The sequence below is a fragment of the Pristiophorus japonicus genome, chromosome 17 (assembly GCF_044704955.1).
Source record: "Pristiophorus japonicus isolate sPriJap1 chromosome 17, sPriJap1.hap1, whole genome shotgun sequence".
NCBI lineage: Eukaryota > Metazoa > Chordata > Chondrichthyes > Pristiophoridae > Pristiophorus > Pristiophorus japonicus.
In genome coordinates this window covers 119,382,839-119,409,548 of record NC_091993.1, presented here as the reverse complement: position 1 = coordinate 119,409,548, position 26,710 = coordinate 119,382,839, and the positions used below count along the sequence as shown (strand labels likewise).

The following is a 26,710-nucleotide window of genomic DNA, read 5'->3' as shown; positions in this document are numbered from 1 at the left end:
GGAGCCTATGCAGGTTGAACAGCTTCCCACTGGTTCTGTAGTTTAGTTCCACTCCAGCAGGAGAGCTTGTTGACTGTGAGGTGGCGAGCAAGACTGAGAGGAGGGTTGGGGCGATGAGCCGCAGTGGGTGCTAGGTCCCTCGGGAAAACAAGAAAACAGCGATTCAATGAGACAAGCTTCTTCAGGTAGTTTGCCTTGCAGTTCTCCCCTGCGGCCGGTCCTCCGCGCTAGGTGGCAGCAGCGAGCGGACTGACGGCGGCTGCTGGGATGCGCGCGGCTCCCTCCCTTCCTCCTCCTTCTCCTCCGCGGCGGCGTCTGATGAAATTCTAGGCGGGCGCCGGCTGTCCGCCCCCTTCAGTCCGCCTCAGGGGATGGCGGAGCGCGGACGAGGGGGAGCTACGCGCTGCGGGATGGCGTGCGGAGGCCGCGGGACCTCTCGGCGACACCACCACCATCACCATCACCACCACCACCACCAGCAGCAGCAGCACCGCCTCGTCCTCGGGCCGCAGCTCCTGGCGGACTCTGGGCCTCTGCCGGCCGCGCACTTCACCCTCCGGGCTCCGAAGCCCGCGTCCCCACAAAATGGCGGCGGGCCCGGCACGGCCCCGGCGAACAACATTTAGGCGATTTTTAAAAAAAAAGTGCGGCGTGGTCGGTTTTGAAACAGAAATTCGTTTGTATTTTTTTGTTTATAACAAAACGTCGCGGGTTTAATTTTATTTTTTATAAATATGAACTGGGACCGTTTCCCTCACAGTCGGGCCGCCGGTTGCGGCAGTGACGGCGGCCAGGTGAGGGAGCCCCAGGTCCGGCCCGTTCTCTACCCGAGCCCGTGGACGAGGCTGCTGTCAGCGGTTTGCAGGCCCAGCCTGCTGGTGCTCTCGCAGCGCGCCGAGACGGCGGGGCCGGCGCCGAGGCCGCTGATGGATCAAATGCCGTGGGGGAGCTGGGGCCGGGCTTGGGCAAGCGAGGCCCAGGCGGGCCTGCTGGCCTGGGCTGGCGGCCTGCTGGGGAAGCTCTACCCCGGGCGCCTGGAAGCGACAAGCCGCAGGGGGATCACCTCCCTGGGTGAGAGGCTGCAGCAGCAGCAGCAGCATCAGCAATGGAGCGGCCGCCCTTATCCTCCAGCACTTTCCCCGGCCTGGCCAAAGCCTGGCCTCAGCAGCATGCAGGCGCCCACGTGCCCGGCGGCCTTGGCCCATCCTGCCACCCAGAGTGCCGCGGAGAAGCCCGCAGAGCTCCCCCGCTGCCCCACAGAGCCCACCCCGGACCAGGACTACGGTTACTCTAGCCTGGAAGAGGAGCACGCCGGCTCCAAGCGGCGCGTGCCGCCTCCCGAACTCGGTCCCGACCGCTCCCCGGGCGCCGACCCGCCGGACCAGACCGTGACCAAACTTGACCGCTCGGATACGTCCATGGGAGACGACGACGAGTGGGACGTCGACGAGAGCAGCGACGATGAAACCGAGGGCCATTCCGACCAAGAGGGAAGCTGCCACCCCTTGCCCAGGCCTCAGTGCTCCAACAGGACCATAGCGTACATTTTAGGAAACAACTCCAGTAGCAGCGATGATGACGATGACAGCGAGGATATTGACTGGGACGACGACGGATTTGACAGCGATGGCAGTTCCGAGTTCTCGGACGCCGACGAAACTGAAAAGCTGTGGAATTCTTTAGCGGGGACCTCCGATCCCTATAACCTTATGAATTTTCAAGCCTGCATTAAAACGCAGCAGAAATTGGACACCAGAACTGCATTCGAGTCCAGTTGCCCCCAACAAACCATGTCGTGCTCCCTCGTGCTAGAGGACGATGAGGACCGAATGGACAGTGGGTTTTCTGACGCAGTTCAGGGCGAACTACAGAAAACATTCACTCAGTTAGTTTCGGAAAGAAAATGCTGCAAGAAGGTAATTAATTTTGATTTCTGTACGTCAGACAGTTTAGAAGAGTAAATTGAAGACTTATGGTAATATGAGGGAGGCTAACCGTTTTCAAATAATAGTATCCAGTGCTATGGGTTTAAAGCTTTGATATTTCCTGAAATTTCTGCATTGACCACATTTCAAAATTCTCATCCTTGTTTTCAAATCCCTCCATGGCCCTCTCCCCTCCCTATCTCTGTAATCTTCCCCCAGCCCCACAACCTCCCCTGAGATGTCTACGCTCCCTCTAATTCTGCCCCCCCTCTAATTCTGCCCTCCTGAGCCTCCTTCATTATAGTTGCTTAACCATTGGTGGCCCTGTCTTGGCCCCAAGCTCTGGAACTCCCTGCTTAAACCTCTCTACCTCCCTTTCCTCCTTCAAGACACTCCTTAAAACATACCTCTTGTCACCTGCACTAATTTCTACTCGTGCATCTCAATGTCAAATTTTTATCTCTCAATACTCCTTGGGATGTTTCACTACATTAAAGGTGCTATATAAATACAAGTTATTATTTGAACACTGCATGAATCTCTAACATAAATGTTAGTGTTTGAGAAGCAGTTGAACTGATACTGGTATCAAAGCAAAATACTGCGGCTGCTGTGAATCTGAAATAACAGAAAAAGCTGGAAATGCTGAGCAGGTCAGGCAACATCTGTGGATGCCTGTATTTCCAGCATTTTCTATTTTTATTTCAGGTACTGGCAATGGACGCTGTACTGATTAATCTATTTGTTTCACTAATTCAGTATGTTTGTGCAAATCTGCCTGTACAGACAGAACATTACTGTAAATGAGGTGGTGTAGTGGTGCTGAAATATGCTTTTAGCTAACATATGTTCATATTTTTTTAATAATTCACTGAATTTATTTCAGTGTGCTTAACGCAATTCATACGTTAGGCATATATTAGAAATGCCTTGGGAGAAAATGTATTCTACAGAATTGTTGCATAGGATCAGGTAAAATTTAATTATAAAGATGATAGCTTGGTAGGTAAGTTAACCACATGGCAGGTGTGAAGTCATCCAGTCACAAGCACGGTTGTGTTGGGTGAAGCACTTCAGTCGGTCTTTGCATCCCTGGTAAGAGAGTGAAAAATCTTCCAGATTTCCTACTTGAAATTGCTATCTATGCTGGGAAACTTAACGGCTGTAGTTATTACACAGCCTACAGTCTTGAGTTCAGCGTTCCTGCTAAGCTGCGCGGCGGTCTGGAGGTCCCGCGCAGGCTGTTCACCGGCTTTTCAAATAAAATAGAGACCGCCCACGTGCAAAAATTTGAATGGGCCGCACAGCCACTTAAAGCACCTGCGCAGGACAAAAGCATTAGAGTGAACATTGATAACTGGAGAGGCCGCCGAATGCTATCTCTGCCCAAGTGGCTCCTTTCTTATGGCGAAAATTGGGTGGGGTGGGCCTGAGTGGGGGAAAGGGAGATAGCAATGCATTTTGTGCTGTTGGGAGAGATCTGCAGAAAATACTTTTAGGCTGCCTTATATGTTGAATACTGTTCTCCTTCATGGCATTCCTTTAATGCTGGAAGTTCACCCAGGAATGCTCTGATATATTTAACATTTTCTTCATTACCGTGTTGTTGAAAGTCAGCTTGCTGTTGCAAATTGTTGAAATCCCAACAGATAGAGAAAAAGCTGTCAACAGAAAAATTTGATATATTTTAATATTTTAATCTATAGATATATCTGTAGACTTTTGTAAGACAGTAATTCTGAGCAGCTGATTATAAATATTTACTGTTCAAATAGATTTTTTTTTTGCTAGCATTTGAATGGTATGCTATTCACACGAAGTGATTTGCTGGTGAAATACAGATTTGCTGTAAAACTATACAATATTTTGTCCTCGATAGAGATGACATTTGTGTAGATTGTTCTCATGGGTAAAGGGTTAGAGTTTCAAACATTTAGCCTGCAAATAGAGGGCACATTTCAATGTCGTACAGCTACTGTAAAACAGAAAATAGAGTCAAGCCTAAGATCAAGTTTGATTGCGGTTGGTATTTCCCTTTCCTGCTGCTTCCCCCACACACCTATACACAATTCTGTGGCTGTGAATTGAGGCATGTAACACTTGGTCCATCTGCACTCTTCCAGATAAGTGGACTGTATTCCATCACACTCTTGACATGCTTTGAGGAGTCTACAAGTGAGCCACTCGCTACAGAATACCAATCTTCTGACCGGCTCTAGTAGCTGCTGGTCCAGTTGGATTCCTAGTCAATGGTGACCCTTGGGGTGTTGATGGGGGAAGGTGGGATTTGCCGATGGGAATGTCATTGAATGTCGAGGGCAGGCGGTTAGACTCGCTTGGAGATGCTTATTGCCCAGCACTTGTGTGGCACGAATGGACAGGTGAGAGAATTAAACTCAAACACCAATAATAATTTGTATATAAAGGAGAAATTACTTAAGTGCCATAAAGAAAAACAAGTAAGCAAATAAATTAATGTTCATGAAGAAAAGCCAAATAGTATGCAGAAAATGTTAAACTGAATAAGACAATATGTAAAAGCTTTGCACACTGAGTAGGGACAGTCACAGGTACATTTTCCTGCAATCTTAGTAACCGCCTTAAATTTAGACACACAATTTTTTTTTGATTATTAATGTTCAAGATATGGGCATCGCTGGCAGGGCTGGTTTTTTATTCCGTTCTAGTGCCATTCCCACTAAATCTGCACTGTTGAATGCTGTGTTCTCATCTACTTATTTTAGAATTTCTGTTGACTCTTATTAAATAACAACCATTGCACCTCCCTCACCCATGACCTCTACCACCTGGAAGGGCAGCAGGTGCAGGGGAACACCACCACCTGCAAGTTCCCCTCCAAGTCACACACATCATCCTGACTTGGAAATATGTTGTCGTTCCTTCATCGTCGCTGGGTCAAAATTCTGGAACTCCCTCCTTAACAGCACTGTGGGAGCACCTTCACTTCACGGACTGCAGCGGTTCAAGAAGGCGGCTCACCACCATCTTCTCGAGGGCAATTGGGGGCAACCAATGAATGCTGGCTTTGACAGCGACGCCCACATCCAGTGAACAGTTCTTTAAAAAAGCACTTTGTATAAGCAATTTTGATAAGAGATAGTTACGCCATGTGTGGAGGGTCTTATGGGGGAGTGTCTTCAGAATGACATTTTCTATTAAATATTCCTTTTATTGCTGTTTATAGCTGGTTTTGGCAGCCTTGTGTTTCTGGGCACTTGCCCTCTCACCACTCCTAAGATTCTTACTGCGGTGTCAAAGTGCCATTGTCAACAGAAGTGCATCATGCTAGCCTTCTCGGCACACATTTCATGTTTTATACAGCACAGCAGTTATAGTTGACATGATTATGATAACCAGCCTGTTCATCACTGCCAACAGCCTGCCAATCTATTCTAGTTCCATTCTCTAAATGTTAACGGGTGATTTGTACACCGATGTTGAGTTACCATCTAGGTTTAATGTTTGAGGTGATCTTTTGGGGTTTTTTGTCCAGGTCAGTGCTTTCCTGTCTGAATTGCAGCAAAATTTTGATTTAAAATAAGACTCGTCACCAGTAGTAGGCTTTTAAGAACTTGAGACAAAGACTGGAATGAGCATTGGCTGCTCCTATATTTCTTTCCCGGCTGTTTTTTCTGAACACTTAATCCCACGTCCTCAGCTTTACAAAGGATTATCCTGGGTGATTCAATAGCTGTGGATAAAAATTTTGCCACTCTTGTGAATGCCAAATTTCAATATTTGAGTCTTTGAAACAATTTGGATTCCACATGTTGCAGATTTGTCCTTCTGTGAAGTCCCGATTCATTTTGTTCTGAGATTGGCACTGGTGGTCGGTTTTAATGCGGCTGTCACTATTCCTGTCCTGTCAGTGCAAGTTATTCCAGTGCACCCACTTCCATACCCTTATTGGGAATGACCTGGGTGTGATTTACTTAGCGTCCAAAAATGTGATCTGAGCACTTTGTACAATGGTTTCTCAGCATTTAGGGTGTGACTTTTGGTGACTGCTGATTCATGATTCCATTTGCAGCTAATTTGCATTGCAGTAAGTCCACCTTCAAGCACTGCTGGGCTGGGTGGTGCTCCTGCAATGGAGCATGGGGTGTTCCATTGTAGCGACTGAGCAGCATTTTTTTTTGCCGGATTGGGTGGTGCAATGCGTCTCCAGGATTATGACTCTTCGCCTTTTAGAGCCTGTGTATAACACTTAATGGAATGCCTTTTACATCAGCCTGCTGCACCATTACATTTTTTCCAATCATTATGAAAGCAATCAACATGGGGCGCTGACTTCACATTCATCAAAAACATTTTTTTTTTTGCCTTCCGCCCCGCCCCAGCAAATCTGTATGGCAAACAGGAGTAGAATCCTCTTGATGTGACTCTCATTTGCTAACCCATTCTGTCCAAGTATCACAACAACTTGTATTTATGTAGAGCCTTTAACGTCGTGAAATGTCCCAAGGTGCTTCATGTGAGTAGTTAGACAGAAAAAAATGGACACCTTGATCAATGCTTTGTTACAGTAGTCATGACTTATAATGTAATCATCAGTATGTTCATCATTGCAGTGCAAAGTCCCGTAATATGGTAACTGCATAATGAAACTGTAAGTGAAAGCAGTTAAAATTCCAGGAAGCTGGACTCATGTTCCTTGGTAATTTGAGTTTTATACACTGCTGTTAAATTAGAAACAGAGCCTAACTTGCTGTGCTTCCCACCCATTTTAAAATATACTAAATTGAGGCCCTGTCTTTCACAGGATCTTGACTTCTGATATTTTTTTGCGATGTTAACAGAATGATGTGCACGTTATAGCCCAACTGTAAGATGAAAAATGCTTGGATTCTGAAGGTTATATTGGAGGGTGGAGTGGTTTCATTCCATACACATTCTATGTAGCAGTAATATGGTGTGAAATAGTTACTCAATTTAAAAGAATGCAGTATGAGTACTTGGGAGATGTTTCGGACCAGTTTGAATTCAGGAAGTGCTTGTCAGTCAAATGTGAAGTTCCATGTTTGATATTTACCCTTTTATTTTCAAAAGCAAAAGACACGTCTTGACTTAAAAACAGAAAATGCAGGAAATACTCAGCAGGTAAATAGAATATCATCAACAGCGGCCGTCCGGAAAAATGGGGCAGAGGCGATACGCTGAAATTGTTGAACTCAATAAGTCTGGAAGGCTGTTAAGTGCCTAATCCAAAGATGAGGTGCTGTTCCTCGAGCTTGCGTTGAGATTTATTGGAACAGTATAGGAGGCCGAGGTCAGAGTGGGAGTGGGGCAGAGAATTAAAATGACAGGCGACTGGAAGCTCGGGGTCACGATTGTGGACTGAACAGAAGTGTTCCACAAAGTAATCTGCGTTTGGTCGTCTCTATGTGGAGGAGACTGCATCGTGAGTAGACTGAGGTGAAAAGACTCCTTTCATTCCATCAGTCCACACCAGAATTTGATCCCAGGCCCAAACTGAAAGAACAATGTTCTTGACCCACTACTGGCAGTTTTGGTAACATTTGAGCTCACTGGGGGAAGAAAAGTTACTTGTCTGGTTTGGATTCTGACTAATGGATCACTAATTTCACAAAATAATGCTCTCTAACTGTAAACATGCAAACTTTGGTGCTCGGTATCTATAACCTTGGATTTATTTCATGCGTTTTACAGCCTCATAATATATCTAATTTCTTGCAAATGTAATTGTTGAATTTTTTTTTTTTTAAGTCTTGAATTGTAGAAAGTCATTATTGTGGGTGAGTCTTCTCCCCTTTTGAAGGAAAAAGGGGACTTTGACAGCTCGTGCTCTCCATGACCATCTTTTCAAGGCTGAGAACTTAACATCCAGGGGTATTCAATATTCAGGAAGGACAGACCCACAGGAAGGAAAAGGAGGTGGGGTAGCATTACTGGTTAAAGAGGAGATTAATGCAATAGTAAGGAAGGATATTAGCGTGGATGATGTGGAATCTACATGGGTAGAGCTGTGAAACACCAAAGGGCAGAAAACGTTAGTGGGAGTTATGTACAGACCACCAAACAGTATTAGGGAGGTTGGGGATGGCATTAAACAGGAAATTAGGGACTCGTACAATAGGGTACAGCAGTTATCATGGGTGACTTTAATCTGCATATTGATTGGGCTAACCAAACTGATAGCAATGCTATAGAGGAGGATTTTCTGGAGTGTATAAGGGATGGTTTTCTAGACCAATATGTCGAGGAACCAACTAGAGAACAGGCCATCCTAGACTGGGTCTTGTGTATCAATAGAGGATTAATTAGCAATTTGGTCATGCGGGGCCCCTTGGGGAAGAGTGACCATAATATGGTAGAATTCTTCATTAAGGTGGAGAGTGACAGTTAATTCAGAGACTAGGGTCCTGAACTTAAAGAAAGGTAACTTCGATGGTGTGAGACATGAATTGGCTAGGATAGACTGGCAAATGATGCTTAAAGGGTTGACGGTAGATAGGCAAATTCGGAGACTAGGGTCTTGAACTTAAAGAAAGGAAACTTTGATGGTGTGAGACGTGAATTGGCTTGGATAGGTTGGAGAATGATACTTAAAGGGTTGACGGTGGATAGGCAATGGCAGACATTTAAATATCACATGGATGAACTACAACAATTGCACATCCCTATGTGGCGTAAGAATAAAAAAGGGAAGGTGGCTCAACCGTGGCTAACAAGGGAAATAAGGGAAAGTGTTAAATCCAAGGAAGAGGCATATAAATTGGCCATAAAAAGCAGCAAACCTGAGGACTGGGAGAAATTTAGAATTCAGCAGAGGAGGACTCTTTATTTGTAAAACTGAAGTGTTTAATGTTTGTAAACTTCCCTTTAAACCCCCCTCTTTCCCCCCCCCCCCCCCATTCCCTACGCCTGATTTGTAACCTACGTCTGATTTTCTAAAGTGTAGACAAGGTTTTTTCGAGCGTACAAAAATCTTCACTTATTCCATTCTAAGTTAGTTTGGAGTAAGTTTTCACTGCCGAAACTTTGAAAACAGGCGTAAGTGGCTGGACACGCCCCCTTTTGGAAAAAATTCTGTTCCAAAGTGAAACTGTTCTAACTGATTAGAACTGGAGCAAACTAAATGCCGAGAATTTGAATTTTTAAGATACTCCGTTCTACACCAGTTGCTCCAAAAAATCAGGAGCAACTGAGGCTGAAACTTGGGCCCCATAATGGGGAACAAGGAAATGGCAGACCAATTGAACAAATACTTTGGTTCTGTCTTCACTAAGGAAGACACGAATAACCTCCCGAAAATACTAGGGGACCAAGGGTCTAGCGAGAAGGGGGAACTGAGGGAAATCCTTATTAGTCAGGAAATGGTGTTGGGGAAATTGAAGGGACTGATAAATCCCCAGGGCCTGATGGGCTGCATCCCAGAGTACGTAAGGAAGTAGCCCTAGAAATAGTGGCTGCATTGGTAGTCATTTCCCAACATTCTAAAGACTCAGGTTCAGTTCCTATGGATTGGAGGGTAGCTTATGTAACCCCATTTTTTTTTAAAGGAGGGAGAGAGAAAACAGGGAATTATAGACCGGTTAGCCTGACATCGGTGGTGGGGAAAATGTTGGAATCAATTATTAAAGATGTAACAGCAGCGCATTTGTAAAGCAGTGACAGGATCGGTCCAAGTTAGCATGGATTTATGAAAGGGAAATCATGCTTAACAAATCTTCTAGAATTTTTTGAGGATGTAACTAGTATTGTGGATAAGGGAGAACCAGTGGATGTGGTATATTTGGACTTTCAAAAAGCTTTTGACAAGGTCCCATACAAGAGATTAGTGTGCAAAATTAAGGCACATGGTATTGGGGGACATAGATAGGGAACTGGTTGGTAGACAGGAAGCAAAGAGTGGGCATAAACGTGTCCTTTTCAGAATGGCAGGCAGTGACTAGTGGGGTGCTGCAGGTTTCAGTGCTGGGACCCCAGCTATTTTACAATATACATTAATGATTTAGACGAAGGAATTGAATGTAATATCTCCCAAGTTTGCAGATGACATTAAGCTGGTGGCAGTGCGAGCTGCGAGGAGGACAGGTTAGGTGAATGGGCAAATGCGTGGCAGATGCAGTTTAATGTAGATAAATGTGAGGTTATCCACTTTGGTTGCAAAAACAGGAAGGCAGATTATTATCTGACTGGTGATAGATTAGTAAAAGGGGAGGTGCAACGAGTCCTGGGTGTCATGGTACATCAGTCATTGAAGGTAGGCATGCAGGTACAGCAGGCAGTAAAGAAGGCAAATGGCATGCTGGCCTTCATCGCGAGGGATTTGAGTATAGGAGCAGGGAGGTCTTACTGCAGTTGTACAAGGCCTTGGTGAGACCACACCTTGAGTATTGTGTGCAGTTTTGGTCTCCTAATCTGAGAAAGGACGTTCTTGCTATCGAGGGAGTGCAGCGAAGGTTCACCAGACTGATTTCCGGGATGGTAGGACTGACATATGAAGAAAGACTGGATCGACTAGGCTTATATTCACTGGAATTTAGAAGAATGAGAGGGGATTTCATAGAAACTTAGCAAATTCTGACGGGATTGGACTGGTTAGATGAAGGAAGAATGGTCCCGATGTTGGGGAAGTTCAGAACCAGGGGTCACAGTCTAAGGATAAGGGGTAAGCCATTTAGGACTGAGATGAGAAACCTCTTCACTCAGAGAACCTGTGGAATTCTCTACCACAGAAAGTTGTTGAGGCCAGTTCGTTAGATATATTCAAAAGGGAGTTAGATGTGGCCCTTACGGCTGAAGGGTTCAAGGGGTATGGAGAGAAAGCAGGAATGGGGTACTGAAGTTGCATGATCAGCCATGATCATATTGAATGGTGGTGCAGACTCGAAGGGCCGAATGACCTCCTCCTGCACCTACTTTCTATGTTTCCATGTAGTTCGAGTTGGGTGGCCTGAATGTGTATAATGTGACTTGCACTGATGTTGCAGTATGTTTTGTTACTCACTGTTGAGGTAACACTTCCGGGTGAAATGCACCCGCGTTGTCTCAGTTGCTTTTCAACCAAGACCACCTCTGGTTCTTCTAATGAGCCGAGTCAGGTAAGTCTTAATTCAACATCAGGTCTTTATTTCTCGAGCACGTGCCCGGGAGAGGTGTAGATGTGTCTTCCCACCTTCTCAATCAAATACAATTCTACTACCAGCTATATAGGGCTTATATTGACCTAATACAGTGAGCCCTACTGTATGGCTCAGATGTGGGCCATGTACAGTAGACACCTCAAGTCGCTGGAGAAATACCACCAGCAATGTCTCCAAAATCTTCAAATCCCCTAGGAGGACAGATGCACCAAGGTTGGCATCCTTGACCAGGCCAACATTCCCAGCATTGAAGCACTGACCACACTTGATCAGCTCCACTGGGCAGGCCACATTGTTCGTATGCCAGACACAAGACTCCCAAAACAAGCACTCTACTCTAAACTCTTTCACGGCAAACGAGCCAAAGGTAGGCAGAGGAAACGTTATAAGGAAATGCTCAAAGCCTCCCTGATAAAGTGTAAATCCCCACTGATGCCTGGGAGTCCCTGGCCAAAGGCCGCCTTAAGTGGAGGAAGTGCATCCGGGAGGGCGCTGAGTACCTCGAGTCTCGTCGCCGAGAGCATGCAGAAATCCAGCGCAGGCAGCGGAAAGAGCATGCGGCAAACCAGACCCCCCACCCACCCTTTCCCTCAACGACTATCTGTCCCACCTGTGGCAGGGATTGTGGTTCTCGTATTGGACTGTTCAGCCACCTAAGGACTCGTGTTTAGAGTGGAAGCAAGTCTTCCTTGATTCCGAGGGACTATGATATTGTTTCAGGAGGTTTCGTGTGCATACAGATAATGTCTTTAATCACACAATGGTTTTGATGGTCCGTGGCCCCGTAATCAGGGGTCTATTAACTGGTTTCCCTGCACAATGAAAGTCTCCCTCCCATTCTTATCACAAGTTGTTTTATTGATCTTTCTGCCTGTGCATGTCTCTGCTGCCAAGCTTTTCCTAACTGCCTTGTTTATTTAATTGTAATACGTTTGGCAGCTGGGTTCTCTACACAATCGGTGAAGATCACTCCACAGGCTTTTCTCAGGCTGTACCTGTGGATCCTTCCCTTTTGCCTAAGGCATTCTTTTAATCTGCCTTGTGTCTTACATTTAGCTTACTTTACTTATTTTCCCATCATTCTCCTCTTAAAGCTGTGCCCCGAGACCCCTGATTCCGGAGCCCATGGACCATCAAAACCATTGTGCGATTAACATAAAGACATTATCTGTATACACACGAAACCTCCTGGAACAAACACAAAGTTGTCATCATCATCATAGTCCCTCGGAATCTCTTAGCCCAACACTCACCACAATAGTTTGCAATTCAATTGGACTTGAGAATATCCCACACACACACTTGTTGGATTTATTAATCAAAGGGAATAGTAAGTTTTAAACAAAAATAATTGCATTTATAAAGCACTTTTCACAACCACTGGATGTCTCAAATTGCTTTACAGCCAATTAAGTACTTTTGTAGTCACTGTTGTAATGTGGGAATAATGTATGGGCTCAATTTTCCCCAATTATCTGCGCCGTTTTTTTGGCATGAACCATTTTTGGGGGGGGGGGGGGCTAAATTAAAATCTGTTTCCCCAAAGTTTCTGCGTAATTCACTTGGGTGTTTTTTTTAAGGCTCCAATCTTGTTACCTCATTGGGGGCATAGCCTGCCACCTGTGCCAATTATGGCTATTTATGCAAGTTTGGCTAACTATGGTTTTTCTTAAGACGGCGTATGTGTCCACTCTTTTTTTAAAAAAAAAACCTGGGCAGTTAACAAAATGTGCGCAGAAGATCCAGTTCCACGACCGGAACAGCAGCGGCGGAGAGAGTGGGTCATTATAACCACTTTTATTTATGGGTTCTGTTGTACAACTCCATTACTGTAACAATCTCCCTTTTGTCTTCAGTCCCTAATGGATCGAGTTCACTTTAGTCTTGGGCTTTTGGTCTGGTCTGTCCACCCTTTCGGCCTGGGCTAGGAGCGGCACCGTCGGCGTTGGGGGGGGGGGGGGGGCGCGGGGAGGAAGTCGTCCTGGGCTAGGAGCGGCACCGTCGGCGTTGGGGGGGGGGGGGGCGCGGGGAGGAAGTCGTCCTGGGCTAGGAGCGGCACCAGGAGGGGGGCCTTTCCAATTCAGTTTACAGGATAGACTTTTGACACAAAAACTCTTAAGGCAGCAGCTTCCAACATGAAAATACTAAATAGCTACAAGAGGTCTGTGCAGGTTGCTGTAAGCTGGCTAGAATGTCTTGTATGTTTCACTTTCCAGCCTCCGCCCGCAGTATGTCCCTGGCAACCCTATCTTTTTGGTGCATATCTTAGGCTCCACCCACAGAGCTTGAGGACAACGGGCCACATTCACAAGTTAAACGGTGAAACGTTCAACTTTTTTTTGACGTAGTCGGGCCCCCCAAAAATGGGCGGAGCTTTTCAGATATGCTAAAAAACATAATTCGGGAAAATTGAGCCCTATAAACCTACCCGCAGAAACCTTTCTATATTTTTCTTTTGGTTTTAACATATTAGAAATTTACAGATACTTCATGCTGTGGTTCTGTAAAACAAACATTGGTGTTGGAATCATCAAATTTTACGTAGGAGCCCCATCGTTCCTGTACCAGTTCTCTGCAAGAACTACCCACAGCCCCATTCCCCAGTCCTTTTAAATCTTTTTCAAATAATTATCCACTTCCCTTTTAAAAGCTATTATTGATTCTGCTTCCACCACTGTTCCTGGTAGAAAATTCCATCTACTAATAATCCTCTCTTTTTAATCCTCTTAAACTTCCTTATTAACTTATTTGCAGTTCATGCACGGCAAAAAAAAATTGTAAATTAACTTGATTGTCCTTGCTAGTGTCCATCTGCAGATTTATTCAAAGGGTGAATGAATGTATTGGTGACTGGAGTCTCAGTAATACAATTAATGCCGCATGAAATCTGGGATAATTACATCATGTGCAAAAATTGAGGAGCTGACGATCAAATCAAAACCTGTAACTGCTGGAAATCTTAAATATTGGAACATTTCCGGTCAGGCAGGATTTGAAACAAAGATATGACTCGTCATCCGAGCCAGCACTGATCAACGCTCACATCCAGAACATTCTCTTGCAGATGTTGTGCGTTTCCAGTCTTTTCCCTTTAATTTTGTTAATGAAAGGGGAATTCAAAAGCAGTGTCTGACCAAATGAGACTCCAATAGTTGACATCTATCAACTTGATCCGGCTTCCGTTGGTATATATGTAAACACAGATCTTTCTACCCCCTTCATTTAGTGGCAAAGCCATATTATGCATCCCTCCAGTACTCTTAACATCACAGATTCATGGGCCCTAACTGCTCATTTTCATTCTTTAAAGTCTCAATCTGCAGTTTTTGCGATTTGGTAACCGGTTGTTGCAATTCTTAGTTATTGGGAATTCTGCCCTTTACTGTAAAGGGAGCCACTTTGTTACACTTAAATTACATTCTAGCATTAATCTGATAGTGTAAACATCACCAGCTAATGTTATTGTCATTCCACTCTATCTTGGGAAATTAGATTTTTGCTTTCCAATCTTCCCTGCTGAAGGCATTGACTGGCTGGGGTATGGATTCACAGACATTGACAGATTTCTGGTACTCATAATGTGAGTGTTAGCAGGCTATTTGTGGGAGCTCAACAGCTAAGCCAGGTTCTGTTCTTGTCCAATACAATTATCCAATTGCAGACGTTTTCTTCCTTCCCAGTTCATGACCAGCCATGTCATCCCAATTGTTATCCGACTGAGATCTACTGTCTTGTAAACAAACTGAATGAAGCTTGGGTCCTTCTGGTCTGCCTGGTTTAGTATTACGCTGGGAAGTGCCTTAATCCACCAGGCATTGGGAGAGCTGCACTAGGTGTTTAGGGTTAGGGTCTGCCTCCACGTACAATTGCATGCCTTAGATAGTCTGAATTTGATTACAGAATTTGCAGTTGCCTGTTGTTAAGCCCTTGCCAGCAATGCCCACATCCCATGAACGAATTAAAAAAAAAATGTAATCCTCTGCTTTAGGGTAGTATCCAAGTTATGAGGGGTGCATAAAGGCAAAGCTTCAGTCCCTGCTCTTCTGCCCCTTTCATGGAAGCTGTTCCAGTGGAGTGGATTTGAGTGAGTGAGTGTGTGTGATGGGATGACAAGATGGGCCTGTCCAAATGCTATGGAGGGCTTTTGTAATCATGAGAAACATTGCATCCCTTGTACAGTGGGATCCTGATGTGCAATTTTAAACTCTGCAAAGCAACTTAGCTTGCTTCTCCAGTGCAGCATCCTTTTGCTTGCCCTGCGGGCTTGTGTAGTTTTGTACCTTGCTAAGATCCTTGTGTATATAATGAATTTGCTAAATGTTTAAATATTAATTTCTGAAAAGGAACAAAAGGAAAATAAGCCAGTATAATGCATTATCTTTTTATCAGTTCCCCAGTACTGTATCATGTGTATGTATTTGTGTCAGGCGGGAAGGCTTTTTTTGATGGGGTGTAACAAGATAAATCTGGATGAGGAAGGCCAGACGACCCATCTTGGCTCATCCATTAAGAAATCATTTGCATTCTTCCCATTGTGGCAATCAAATGGGATTAATTTGATTTGCTCCAGTTTTTGTCCTCATTACCTTACCTGAGAGTTCATGCCATGTAATGACTGCTGTGTGTGAAGAACTAATGATTTGATGTTCTTTCTCATCCATTTAAATTCCATCTGTGGTAGAATTTTATTTGCCATTCAGCAGGGAGAACTTCTGAGGCACTATCGCTCTGGAGATGTTTTCTTGCTTTATTTCAATTCAAAATTATGTGATTAAATCCTAGCTTGTTATGGGATTGTGTAGTGGATTAGACTTGCTTTGGCTGATACCAGTATTGAGCTTTAAAATACAGCCTTTGTAAAATGTGCAATTGATTATCTGAATTGTGTACATGCAATAAGCAAAGAAAAGGCGCACGATCGTAATCGGAGCTACAGGTTATTTACAATGAGTAATGAAACGTTATGCGATGTAGGATTTCAGCTGCACTCAGTCAATGCAGCAGGCAGACACCCATCGGGAGCACACAGGCCCAGCGAGCTACCCAGTGTAGTAGCCTGCGTCCTGGGGACCAGAGTTATGCACCATGGAGTGTGGCCATAAGCAGCCAATACATACGAGCTGCAGAGCAAGCAATCTCAGGAGGGCAACGGCACTGGTATCGATACCCTGCCCCTGATCGGCTCCACCTCTCAGGCACCCGATGGCACCAACCGCCACAAGCAAACTGTGCTAAGGCCCAGGCCTCATCGCCACCAAGTCCATACCCGGGAACAGAGTCACCCGCAACAGTTCTCTCAAAGGGGGCCGGGACCAGTCAGGATCCCAAACCAAACAACGCCCAGGCAAGCGAGTCAGCAGTTCCCTGTGCACTGCTAGATGACAGCTCCTTGGGGAGCAGCAGTGACCCAGGGTGCAAAGAAAGGACAGGGAGGTTACAGGCATCTGTGAACCTGTCTGACGCTAGGAGCAATGGCAACAGCCCCAAGAGCAGGCAACTTGAGCCAACCGGGTTTCACTGCCAGCACTGGGCACCGCACCGCCACCAGACTGCTGGACACCATCCAGCAGTTCTGGAACTAGCTTGTCCTTATACACTGGTTACCAATCCCCAGTATGTAGAACGTATCAATATGTATCTCACCAGTCGAATGTACTTGCCTCACAACTGAACCACAAATGTAATGCAAACTTTTTTTTTCTGGACTTGAATGTATATGAATGTAATGAGCCTCCTGCATAATCTATATGTGGGCGGGGTTGGGGGGGGGGTTGCGGAGAGAATGGAGCGGTCATGGACGCACGCAAACAGCAATCACCAGCACTACTGCCAACAAAACTCCAACCACTCGCCCAAGATAGAAACGACCCACCAGAATGATTAGACTTGTTACATAGAAATTGCTAGACGAAAAAAAGACCACGGTCCATCTAGTTCACCGTTGCCATCCTGTTGGTCACACGATACACCGATTGTGGAGTTGTTGACTGATCGCAGCAACCAATCTCAATGAGTCTACAACAGACCCAGACATGAGGCGAGGAAAATCTCCAGTGATGGAGAGCTTTGGGAACCATGTTCTGCCCCAGCATGCTACGCTCACCACATGTCATGTCTCAAAAAACAGATGCGCTGTATTCTGAAAAGTTAGTTACGTTCTCTCAGAATTCTAATTTGCATTTGACTGCGTCAATGCTGTCTGCTTCCACCATCTCCCTAGGGAGCTCCATAGATTGACCACTCGCTCACTGAAATAATACTCCCGCAGATTAGTTTTGAATTTACTCACCTTCAAGGGCAGGCCGTGTCCTCTGGTTCTGCAGTTCTGGACAAGATCAATTGACTTGTCGTGGCCTACACTATCCAGTTCCTTTAGAATCCTAAAATCATATCTCTCAACTCATTTCCAGTGCGAGCACCCCCAATTTACACAATTCTTCCATCCCTCAATCATTCTGGTTGTTCTCAAACCTTTCAATAGCTGCAAGATTTTTGTACTGTGGCGACCCGAACTGTACACTATATTCTAATTGCAGCCGCGGCAGTGATTTATACAGTGGTAGGATTAGCTCACTGTTCCGGCTCAATATTGACCTTTTACTACATCGGATTTTGCTTTACTCGCTGCCACCAAGCATCGATACGACAGCTTCAATTTATTGTCTGTCGGGTGCTCTGTCAGAGCTGATTCATTTTCCATGCACATTTTTCTTCCATTTAAGTAATGGTCCCTTTCTGGATCTTTCTGTCCCCATGTGAAACACTTTGTATTTCTCAACATTGGATTTCATCTGCCACCTGTCTGCCCAATTCCCGACTATATTCCAATCCTCCTGTGGCTTATTCTAGTTAGCTGTGGCACCGACCACCTTCACGAGCTTGGTATCCTTTGCAAATTTTGCCATTTTCATGGAGTCTACGAAAACCCGTGATCTCTTTCAGCTTTCTCGTTATTGTTTGGTCACCATTCATGGAGTGCTTGTGTAACCCACTGTTTCTTGTGCAGTTCTTTGCACTTTTCTATATAAAATTTAATCTGCCAGTAATCGGCATGCTTACACCCACACTACCGGGGAGAACTCCCCTGCTCTTCAAAATAGTGCCATTGAATTTTTTACATCCACCTGAGAGAGCAGACAGGGCCTGTGTTTAACGTCTCATCCGAAAGACGGCACCTCCGACAGTGCAGCACTCCCTCAGCACTGCACTGGAGTGTCAGCCTAGATTCATGTGCTCAAGTCCCTGGAGTGGGACTTGAACTCACAACCTTCTGACTCAGGCGAGTGTGCTACCCACTGAGCCACAGCTAACATTATATTGTCATGTTGGTGTCTGTGACAAACTGCGATTTCATTTGATGCGGTTTTATCTGAGTGCTGTAACCACGCAGTAATAAGTTTGCTATAATCAATATTGAACGCACTATTGAACAAACTACTTTATCATAATACAGTGGAGCCTTTGTTTGAAATGACTCTCATGTAAAGGGAGGGAACTTGATTTCAAATGGGATGTTGCTTAAGAATGAATAAGAATTGCATTGCTGACAGCAAAGTGCTGGTATTCTTTCAGTAATGTTTTATTAAGTAAGATAATATTAACTGCCCAACCGAGTCTCCAATTGGGCTCTGTCTTTTCATTGTAGCTGGGTTGCAAGATCTCAATGCTGTTTTCTTCAGGATATAAACTAGGGAACATTGAACTGTTTCATGCAAGCCAATTGTGGGATTTATAATTCTTATAGAACAAAGTTTCCAAGCGTGGTTTATTTTGATATCTAAAGTTCCTGAATGCAAATATGAGTTGTTGAATTAAAGCCAGTTTAAATTCTGGATTTTGCTTTTACGAAACCCATCTTGGCTGCCTCTTTCAGGAATGACTTCAGCCGCTCTGTAGAGAGGTGATTTCCTGATTTCGATTCTGTTGTCTGAATTGTTTGCTTAATGTTGGACTGATATCTCTAGATAGATACTGCATGTACACCTCTTAACGTGAGTTGATGATGTACTATGGGAATGTTGTACTGGAAATGATCTTTCACTGTCTCTGCTACTGCTATTATTTTAGCATTAAATGTTTTATAACTGCTAAAGCGACTGCTTTTTTTCCCCTTTCTCCTTGCATTTAGGTTGCCTTTGATGAGCACGTCACTGAGTATTACGTGAGCAGCGACGAAATCCGTAAAGGTCCTTGGGAAGAGTATGCCCGGGATCGCTTCCGGTTCCAGAAGCGAATCCGAGAGACTGAGGAAGATATCGGCTATTGTTTTACCTTTGAACACCGATGGACTGTGCTGCAAAGAATGCGGCTGGGCAGCTAATGTTCTCCCAGGGCGCACAGTTATTGGAAAGCAGGACGCATCCTTTTTTCTTAATCATAGGCAGCCTGTTTGCACATTAATCTGTACAATGTTGTTGGAACGGTGCAGTGTCACCTTATTAACGAGCGGATTAGGGGTAGGGCGTGAGTACCTTGCATGGCTGCTGCGAGACCCGCTATTAACAGAAAGCAGCACATTAGGAAGAAATGGCACCAATTGCAGTTAGAGAGGAATGTCATCCAAGGAATCCAAATGGTGCTAGGTAGGATTGTCAGTACTAGATTTAATTGTGATCTGGTCTGATGATGAGATGATTTATTTCATTTTTTGATGTTTAATTTAGCGGTGTGCAAAGGATGGTTTGTCTAAAATTGTTGCCATGATCACTGCGTGACCCACCTAGACATATTTGTGGTTTGCTGAGGTGAAACAGATCTGTTCTACTAGTTCCTCAAATCTTCAGTAGTATGGCACTTGGGTGATGCAGTGCTTAGCTTTCTGCCCTTTCACCTCTGGGGCCAGGGTTCAAACCCAGCCCCGACTGATGGTGTTAAAAAATTATGTGTGTCTCTGGAGTCACTCCTACTTTGGACATAAAAGGAAATGTAATTACATGTGGCAAATGGAGGAATTAACTCTGATTCACTCTGGCACTCTTCTGTAGTGAGGCTAAGGCACGTTGTAAAGGCAAAGAAATTGAGGGAGGGGGAATAACTTAACTTGAAAATTGCATTTGGTAATTTACCCAATATTAAAAGCTTTTGAAACTCGGATCATATAATCCGTCTGAGCCTCAATCTGAAAAATCGCAGATGTTTAAGGAATACTGCTGGACAAAGTCTCAAAGTAACCCTGCTCCATTTCCCTCCCCCCACCCCCAAGAAAGCTTATTTTTGAGATAAAGTTTAACCTTGCTGTGCAGGGCGACTGAATTGTGGATCTATGAGGACTGACCACCACAGCTACACCCAGGCGACCACCACAGCTACACCCAGGCAATGAGCAACAGCAGGTGCTGGAATCTAAGCCGAGGACCAATGCGTGTTTGAACAGTTCAGGCTTTGAAACAGCAGCTTATTTATAGGCCAGCCTACAAAAAGAAACAACTGAAAATCTATATATTTTTTCAAATAAGGTTTATAATGGATTCCATAAAGAAGGGGTTGTCCTGCAGTATTCCTTTAAACCTTGTTTGTAGACTTTCAAATTTCCATGGTTGCATTTAATTTCCTGCTGAGTTCCACTCCCTGTATCCAAGATCTTTTTTGTCCCTCTGTTGAGATGGTTTGATTTTAAGATTTATCCCATCTTTCAGCCTGACTACAATATGACAAGAGTTCCTCAAATGTTTCATTGACTTAATTTGATTTGGTGACACAGCCTAGTTTCAGATCTCAACTGTGTCAATATGAAGGAAATGAATTGCACCAATGCTCTGCCCCTCTGTTTTTTGAATGTCCTCTGAGGTGTTGTTTAGCTCTTCAATCTGTAGTTTTGCTAGCTCTTGTAATGTTGGGAGAAGAGGGAACTGTTAATTTAGCTCCGCTGCTGAAGTGGATATGTGCACAACTTGTTGGAACCAATTCTGTCATCCGTTTGTTAGCGCCAGGTATCCTGGTGCGATTTTATTAAACGGGGTCACAGACTCCTGTGTTGAACAGCTTTCCAATGCACTACAGTGGGATTATTTGCACGTTTTGATTCCTTTAGGGAGTCCAGGAGGAATTTCTCCTTGCTTCCTGCAGGTACAGCGCAGAAGGAGGCCGTTTGACCCAACTTGCCCCTACCTGCTCTCTGAAAGAACTATCCAACATTGAATCTGCTTCCACCAGCCATTGAATTCCAGATCATCATCACTCGCTGAGTTTATAAAAAAATAAATAAATCTCCCCTGGTTCTTTTGCCATTTTAAAAAAGGAATGATTTGTTGTTTCAGTGGCGCCCAGTATATAGCAGCACAAAGGGAATGCTGGTGCCTGCCTTGCCAGCATTGAGCTGGGGTATACGGTCTTGGGACTGAGACCCCCCCCCCCCCCCCCTTTGCATAAGGCCCTCAGAAGCTGCTGTTTTGAACACACATTTTGCAGCGTGAGACAGGGACCAGTCATCATTTTAAATTTAATTCAAAAATGACTGGAATCAAAGAAGAGTTAGAATCATTTTCTGGTTCCTGTTCCCAATCTGATTGGGGCGATTACATTGGAAAATTCCAAGTCGTTCACTTTTTTTTCTCCTTTTAAACCTGGCCACTAGTTTTAGTTTGCGGAGTGACTGCTGCCAATGCACCGGAAGCTGCGCAGAAGCCTACTGCGCACCTATTCCAACATGTAGCATTCAGCTTTGCATCATCAAATTGCTAAACTTGCAACTCAGCCACATCGTGTTGGACCAGAGTTGTGTGTCGGGTTCAGCCCAAGGGACGCATAAAAAAAGAACACTCTCCCATTTCAGAAAAGCACATTGGAAAATTCCTCCCAACCCTCTCGGGCAAGAGAATAACCCAACTGTGATGCATTGCAAATCTGTTGGTGACTGCAAAGTAACATTGCGTGTGATCACCATTCTGCACACATTATTATGGAATCGGAGCGTTGTTTTAAGGTATAGTTAGTAGCTTTTAGCTTTCTTGAAATGTAAATTATTTTTGCCGCAGCTAATTGGTTTTAGATATGCAATGAGTGCTGTATAGATGGTCACATCTAGAATTCAAGTCTGTTTTAAACCTTTCCAAATCTTTGTGAGCCAAGCTGTATTGGGTCAGTTGCTGTTGTATTTCAGAGTTTTATTTTTAAATGTGTGCTTTGGGCAAATTAAGCACCTGGCTCTTTGAGATGAGCTCAGTGGGATTTATTCTTGTGTTTTTTAATGAGACACTGTATAGATATCTGCTCGCTCACTCAATTGTAACACTTCAAAATTGGAATGAAGCACCAATTGGCATGGGGTTAGTGATTTCTGTTTCAATTTGTTTGGGATTGGGAGGGTGTTAACTGATCCTGGATCGTGGTTTAGAGGACTCCAAGGCGTTGGACTTTAGTTAGTCCTGTTGAAGTCGATCTGTGATCTAACTGAGATTAGAATCCGCACTTGGAAATAAAACCCAGAAATGATGCTTGGCGTCAAAATCGAATGCTGCCTCCACTGACCTTGATGCCATTTTTAATTTATTCTGCAAAGTAGAGGAGTAGGTCCAAATCTCTCTACACTTGGTCATCTGGGGTTATGGCATTGGTTGCCTGACTCATCCCTCAAATAGGGCCACATAACCACCACTATTCAACAATTTCTTCCCCCCATGCTGATGCTAAACATTATTTTAAATGTGATCCACTTTTATTCAGCAAATTAACGAGCTTAGTTGGAGTTTTTAAAGCTCATCTACCTTTTAGCTTACTGAAATGCCACAAGGGCAGATCTGTGCAAACAGCATTAGTTTCTCAGTCTGATAATCTGTCGAGCCCGCGGCGATTTAAGAATTGTTAAATCTGAATCTAGTTGCACCTAGCGATCTCAGTGGCACTTGCAGGTTGAACTTTGGTATTTGAAAGGAGCACAGCTTGGTGGTGGAGTAATTCTGTCTCAAAGATGCCGAAAGACTTGCCAACATTGCCTGACCCTGCAGCAGGGCACTTCTGCTGGCTGATTGACGAGAGCCATTATCGGAGAAACTGCCTCTTGCCTACGGTCGCAGATACAGATACTCAGACTGCCAGAACCCGTGGGGCTGGAGGGTTGACGCAAGCTGAGACAGCACGCCTTGCGGGCCGGTATGCACGTTGTCCACTTGGCGCTGTGGTGTTGGTTGACATGTCCTAGCGTGAAATCTGTGTCACCGTCTGCCGAGCCCCTCCTAACTGAAAAATGAGAGGGCAAGTAAATGCCTTTCGCAAATTTGAGGACAGAATTGGCGATTAGAAGTCAAAATGACTGGCAGTTTTATGTTTCAAAAAGTGCAGTGTTGCAAATCCATTTTCAGTGTCTGTCTTTCTATCACGTGTTCACTTCCTCAGATGCAACCTCTCATCTCTCTCCACCTTGCATTGTGTGCAAATACTGAGTTATGTGGCCTTTTTGGAGCCTGTTTTGCAACAGACGGAATTAATTTTGCACCATGTGTTGTCAATTTATAGATTTTATTTATCGAGCAACCAATTATATTTTTTTGTATAATTTTGATGCAGACTTGTAGACCATGTAAAGAAAATTAAAATTGATTCTGTTAATTTACGTCAAATATGGATAAACGGGGCTGTAAAAAGAATTTGTAATTTATAATCCCCCATGAAACTATTGTGCTAATATGTCAGATACTAAATGGTGCAAATTTTGAGACCTATCGTTGTGCATTAAGCACTGAATAACCCAATACTATTAGATTACAAATAAAATATCAGTCTGAAGCATGTCAAGTTATTGTTTCACTTTACACAGTAGGTGAGCTGCATTGTTGCAGATCCTCGAGTTTATTCCAATATTTCATTCCGAAGTGATGGACCTACACAAGTTTGAACAAGTATAGAATTTCCACTTTACTGTAGAGCGCTAGGCCTGTCTGGTTCCTGCATGGAGCTGCGGCAGCCTGCCAGAGATGCCTTCCAGGGTGTTCCCACTTGAAGCAGGTTCAAGTCCCACTCCAGAGACTGGAGCACAAAAATCTAGGCTGGCATTCCACTGTGGTGCTGAGCGAATGCTGCATTGCCGGAGGTGCCGTCTCTCAAATGGGATGTTAAAGCGAGGGCCCCGTCTGCCCTCCCGAGTGGACGTTAAAGATCACATGGCATTATTTCGAAGAAGAGCAGGGTAGTGATCCTTGGTGTCCTGGCCAATATTTATAACTGGTAATTATCACATTGCTATTTGTGGGAGCTAGCTGTGCGCAAATTGGCCGCTACATTGTAACAGTGACTACACTTCAAAAAGTGATGCATTGGCTCTAAAACACTTTGGGATATCCTGAGGTCATGAAAGGTGCTGTTTAAATGCAGGTTTTTTTCTTAATAGGTTACCTAACATGACTGGAATAACTCAGCAGGGAAACTTATTGGGAGATGGGCAATTCAACTACAAATATTTCCATTGGTAGTGTATGTAAATTCAGAATGGCCATGTAAGCAAATTGAATCTGTATCAGCTAGCCAGCATCTCTACCCAAACTTATTTTCCATATCGTGGTTGATACCTTGACTGCAATAAGCTCACTATTGTATTGTACCAGGAAGGTTACCATTTTTAAATGGTATCCAAAGCGGCAACATGATTGTGGTGAGAACAGATGTTTATGTTAACGCAGATGTCCAGCAAAACTAGTGTTTCATATCTTCCATGTATCTAACATGCCTTCAGTGACACAAGATATCCCATGTTGAGCCGATACTTATTCTGCTGACACACTTGATTAACCCTTTAACCTATCTTGCATATTCCACGATCCAGTCTACCCTACTCTTGCACGTACACATCCCATGCTTAGTGCCTACAAATAGAGCATGTTTCATATTCAATGGTTGGATAATTGGACATGAACTCAGTTATTTGACTGTTAGTCGTGGACTTTTACCCTGTGTGCTATTGATTAGCGCAGGCCTTCATGTTGGAATTGTATTTTCTTGACTTTCTTTACTGAGCCAAGGAAAGGGTATGGAAGAGTCAGGAGAGCTATTAGGGGAATGGGAGAAAATGTATCTGAAGGAGAAATGGAAGACCATTAGCAGTGCGAAAGCATGTTGCTTGAAGAGCAGAAAAATAACCAATTTGCTATAAAAAGAAAGACTTGCATTTATGTAGTGCCTTCCATGACCACCAGATGTTTCAAAACGCTTTACAGCCAATGAAGTACTTTTTGGAGTGTTGTCACTGTTGTAATGTGGCAGCCAACTTGTGTACAGCAAGCTCCCAAACAGCAATGTGATAATGACCAGATAATCTTGTTTTTGTTATGTTGATTGAGGGATAAATCTTGGCCAGGACATGAGGGATAACGCCCTTTGTTTTGAAATACGTCCACCTGAGAGAGCAGACGGGGCCTCAGTTTAAAGTCTCATTAGAAAGCTGACACTTTGCCAGTGCAGTGCTCCCTCAGCACTGCACTGGAGTACGATGAAGAAAACTATCGCTCACAGTTTTGAAAGCTCCAACTTCCCCCCCCCCCCCCCCCCCCCCCAGCTTCTGCGGAGGATCGCCATTGGATTATTGAAGCAAACTGACTGCTGCCGGAGGTTTCGGGTTGAAACTGCTGTCAACATAGCTGTACATCCACAGCAGCTGTAGTGAGCAGATAACCACATTTTAGGTGATGACTGCAAAACTGGATGGCGTGGTCACGTTTCAGAATTAAGTGGGGTAGTTTGATAAAGCCTAATGTGACTCATTTGGCTTTCAGTGAGTCAGATGACTGAAGTTCCTTAAACTGGCCCCAGAAATTTCACTGCTGTCCATGAAAGAAAGATTTGCATTCCTATAAAGCTTTTCACAGCGTCTACAGGGCTGTAGTAATATCTGCCCTCCTCTATGGCTCAGAGACATGAACCATGTACAGTACACACCTCAAGTCGCTGCAGAAATATCACCAACGATGCCGCCGCAAGATCCTACAAATCCCCTGGGAGGACAGACGCACCAACAGTAGCATTCTCGACCAAGCCAACATCCCCAGCATTGAAGCACTGACCACATTTGATCAGCTCTGCTGGGCAGGCCACATCATTCGCGTGCCTGACACAAGACTCCCAAAGCAAGCGTTCTACTCGGAACTCCATGGCAAACAAGCCAAAGGAGGGCAGAGGAAACATTACCGGAGCACCCTTGAAGCCTCCCTGAAAAAGTGCAACATCCCCACTGACACCTGGGAGTCTCTGGCCAAAGTGGAGGAAGTGCATTCGGGAGGGTGCTGTTCACCTCGAGTCTCATTGCCGAGAGCGTGCAGAAATCAAGCGCAGGCAGTGGAAAGAGCGTGTGGCAAACCTGTCCCACCTACCCTTTCCCTCAACGACTATCTTCCACCTGTGACAGGGACTGTGGCTCTTGTATTGGACTGTTCAGCCACCTAAGGACTCATTTTAAGAGTGGAAGAAAGTCTTCCTCGATTCCGAGGGTCTGCCTATGATGATCACAACCTCAGGACGTCCCAAAACGCTTTACAGCTTTGTAGTCACTGGAAATATCGGAAACAGCAACCAAAATTGCACATAGCAAGCTCCCATAAACAGCAATATGATGATGACCAAATAAATCTTGTTATTTTAGTAATGTTGGTTGAGGGATTAATATTGGCCAGGACACACAGGAGAATTTCCCTACTCTTCGAAATAGTACAGTGGGATCTTTTACGTCCACCT

The 26,710-nt window shown here is 44.6% G+C and overlaps 1 protein-coding gene across 2 annotated transcripts; it reads left to right on the top strand.

Moving 5' to 3' along the window:
* The first annotated feature begins 319 nt into the window (after positions 1-319).
* ppp1r15b (protein phosphatase 1, regulatory subunit 15B) lies at positions 320-23,776 on the top strand. 2 transcript variants are annotated; one of them, XM_070859222.1, is made up of 3 exons: positions 320-1,916; positions 6,996-7,046; positions 19,185-23,776. In XM_070859222.1, exons 1-3 carry the CDS (start codon positions 735-737, stop codon positions 19,374-19,376), a joined length of 1,425 nt encoding a protein of 474 aa, XP_070715323.1. In that variant the 5' UTR covers positions 320-734; the 3' UTR covers positions 19,377-23,776. The 2 variants fall into 2 exon arrangements, with proteins under 2 accessions (XP_070715323.1, XP_070715324.1); XM_070859223.1 differs by lacking the exon at positions 6,996-7,046 and having other exon boundaries at positions 325-1,916.
* Positions 23,777-26,710: the final 2,934 nt, after the last annotated feature.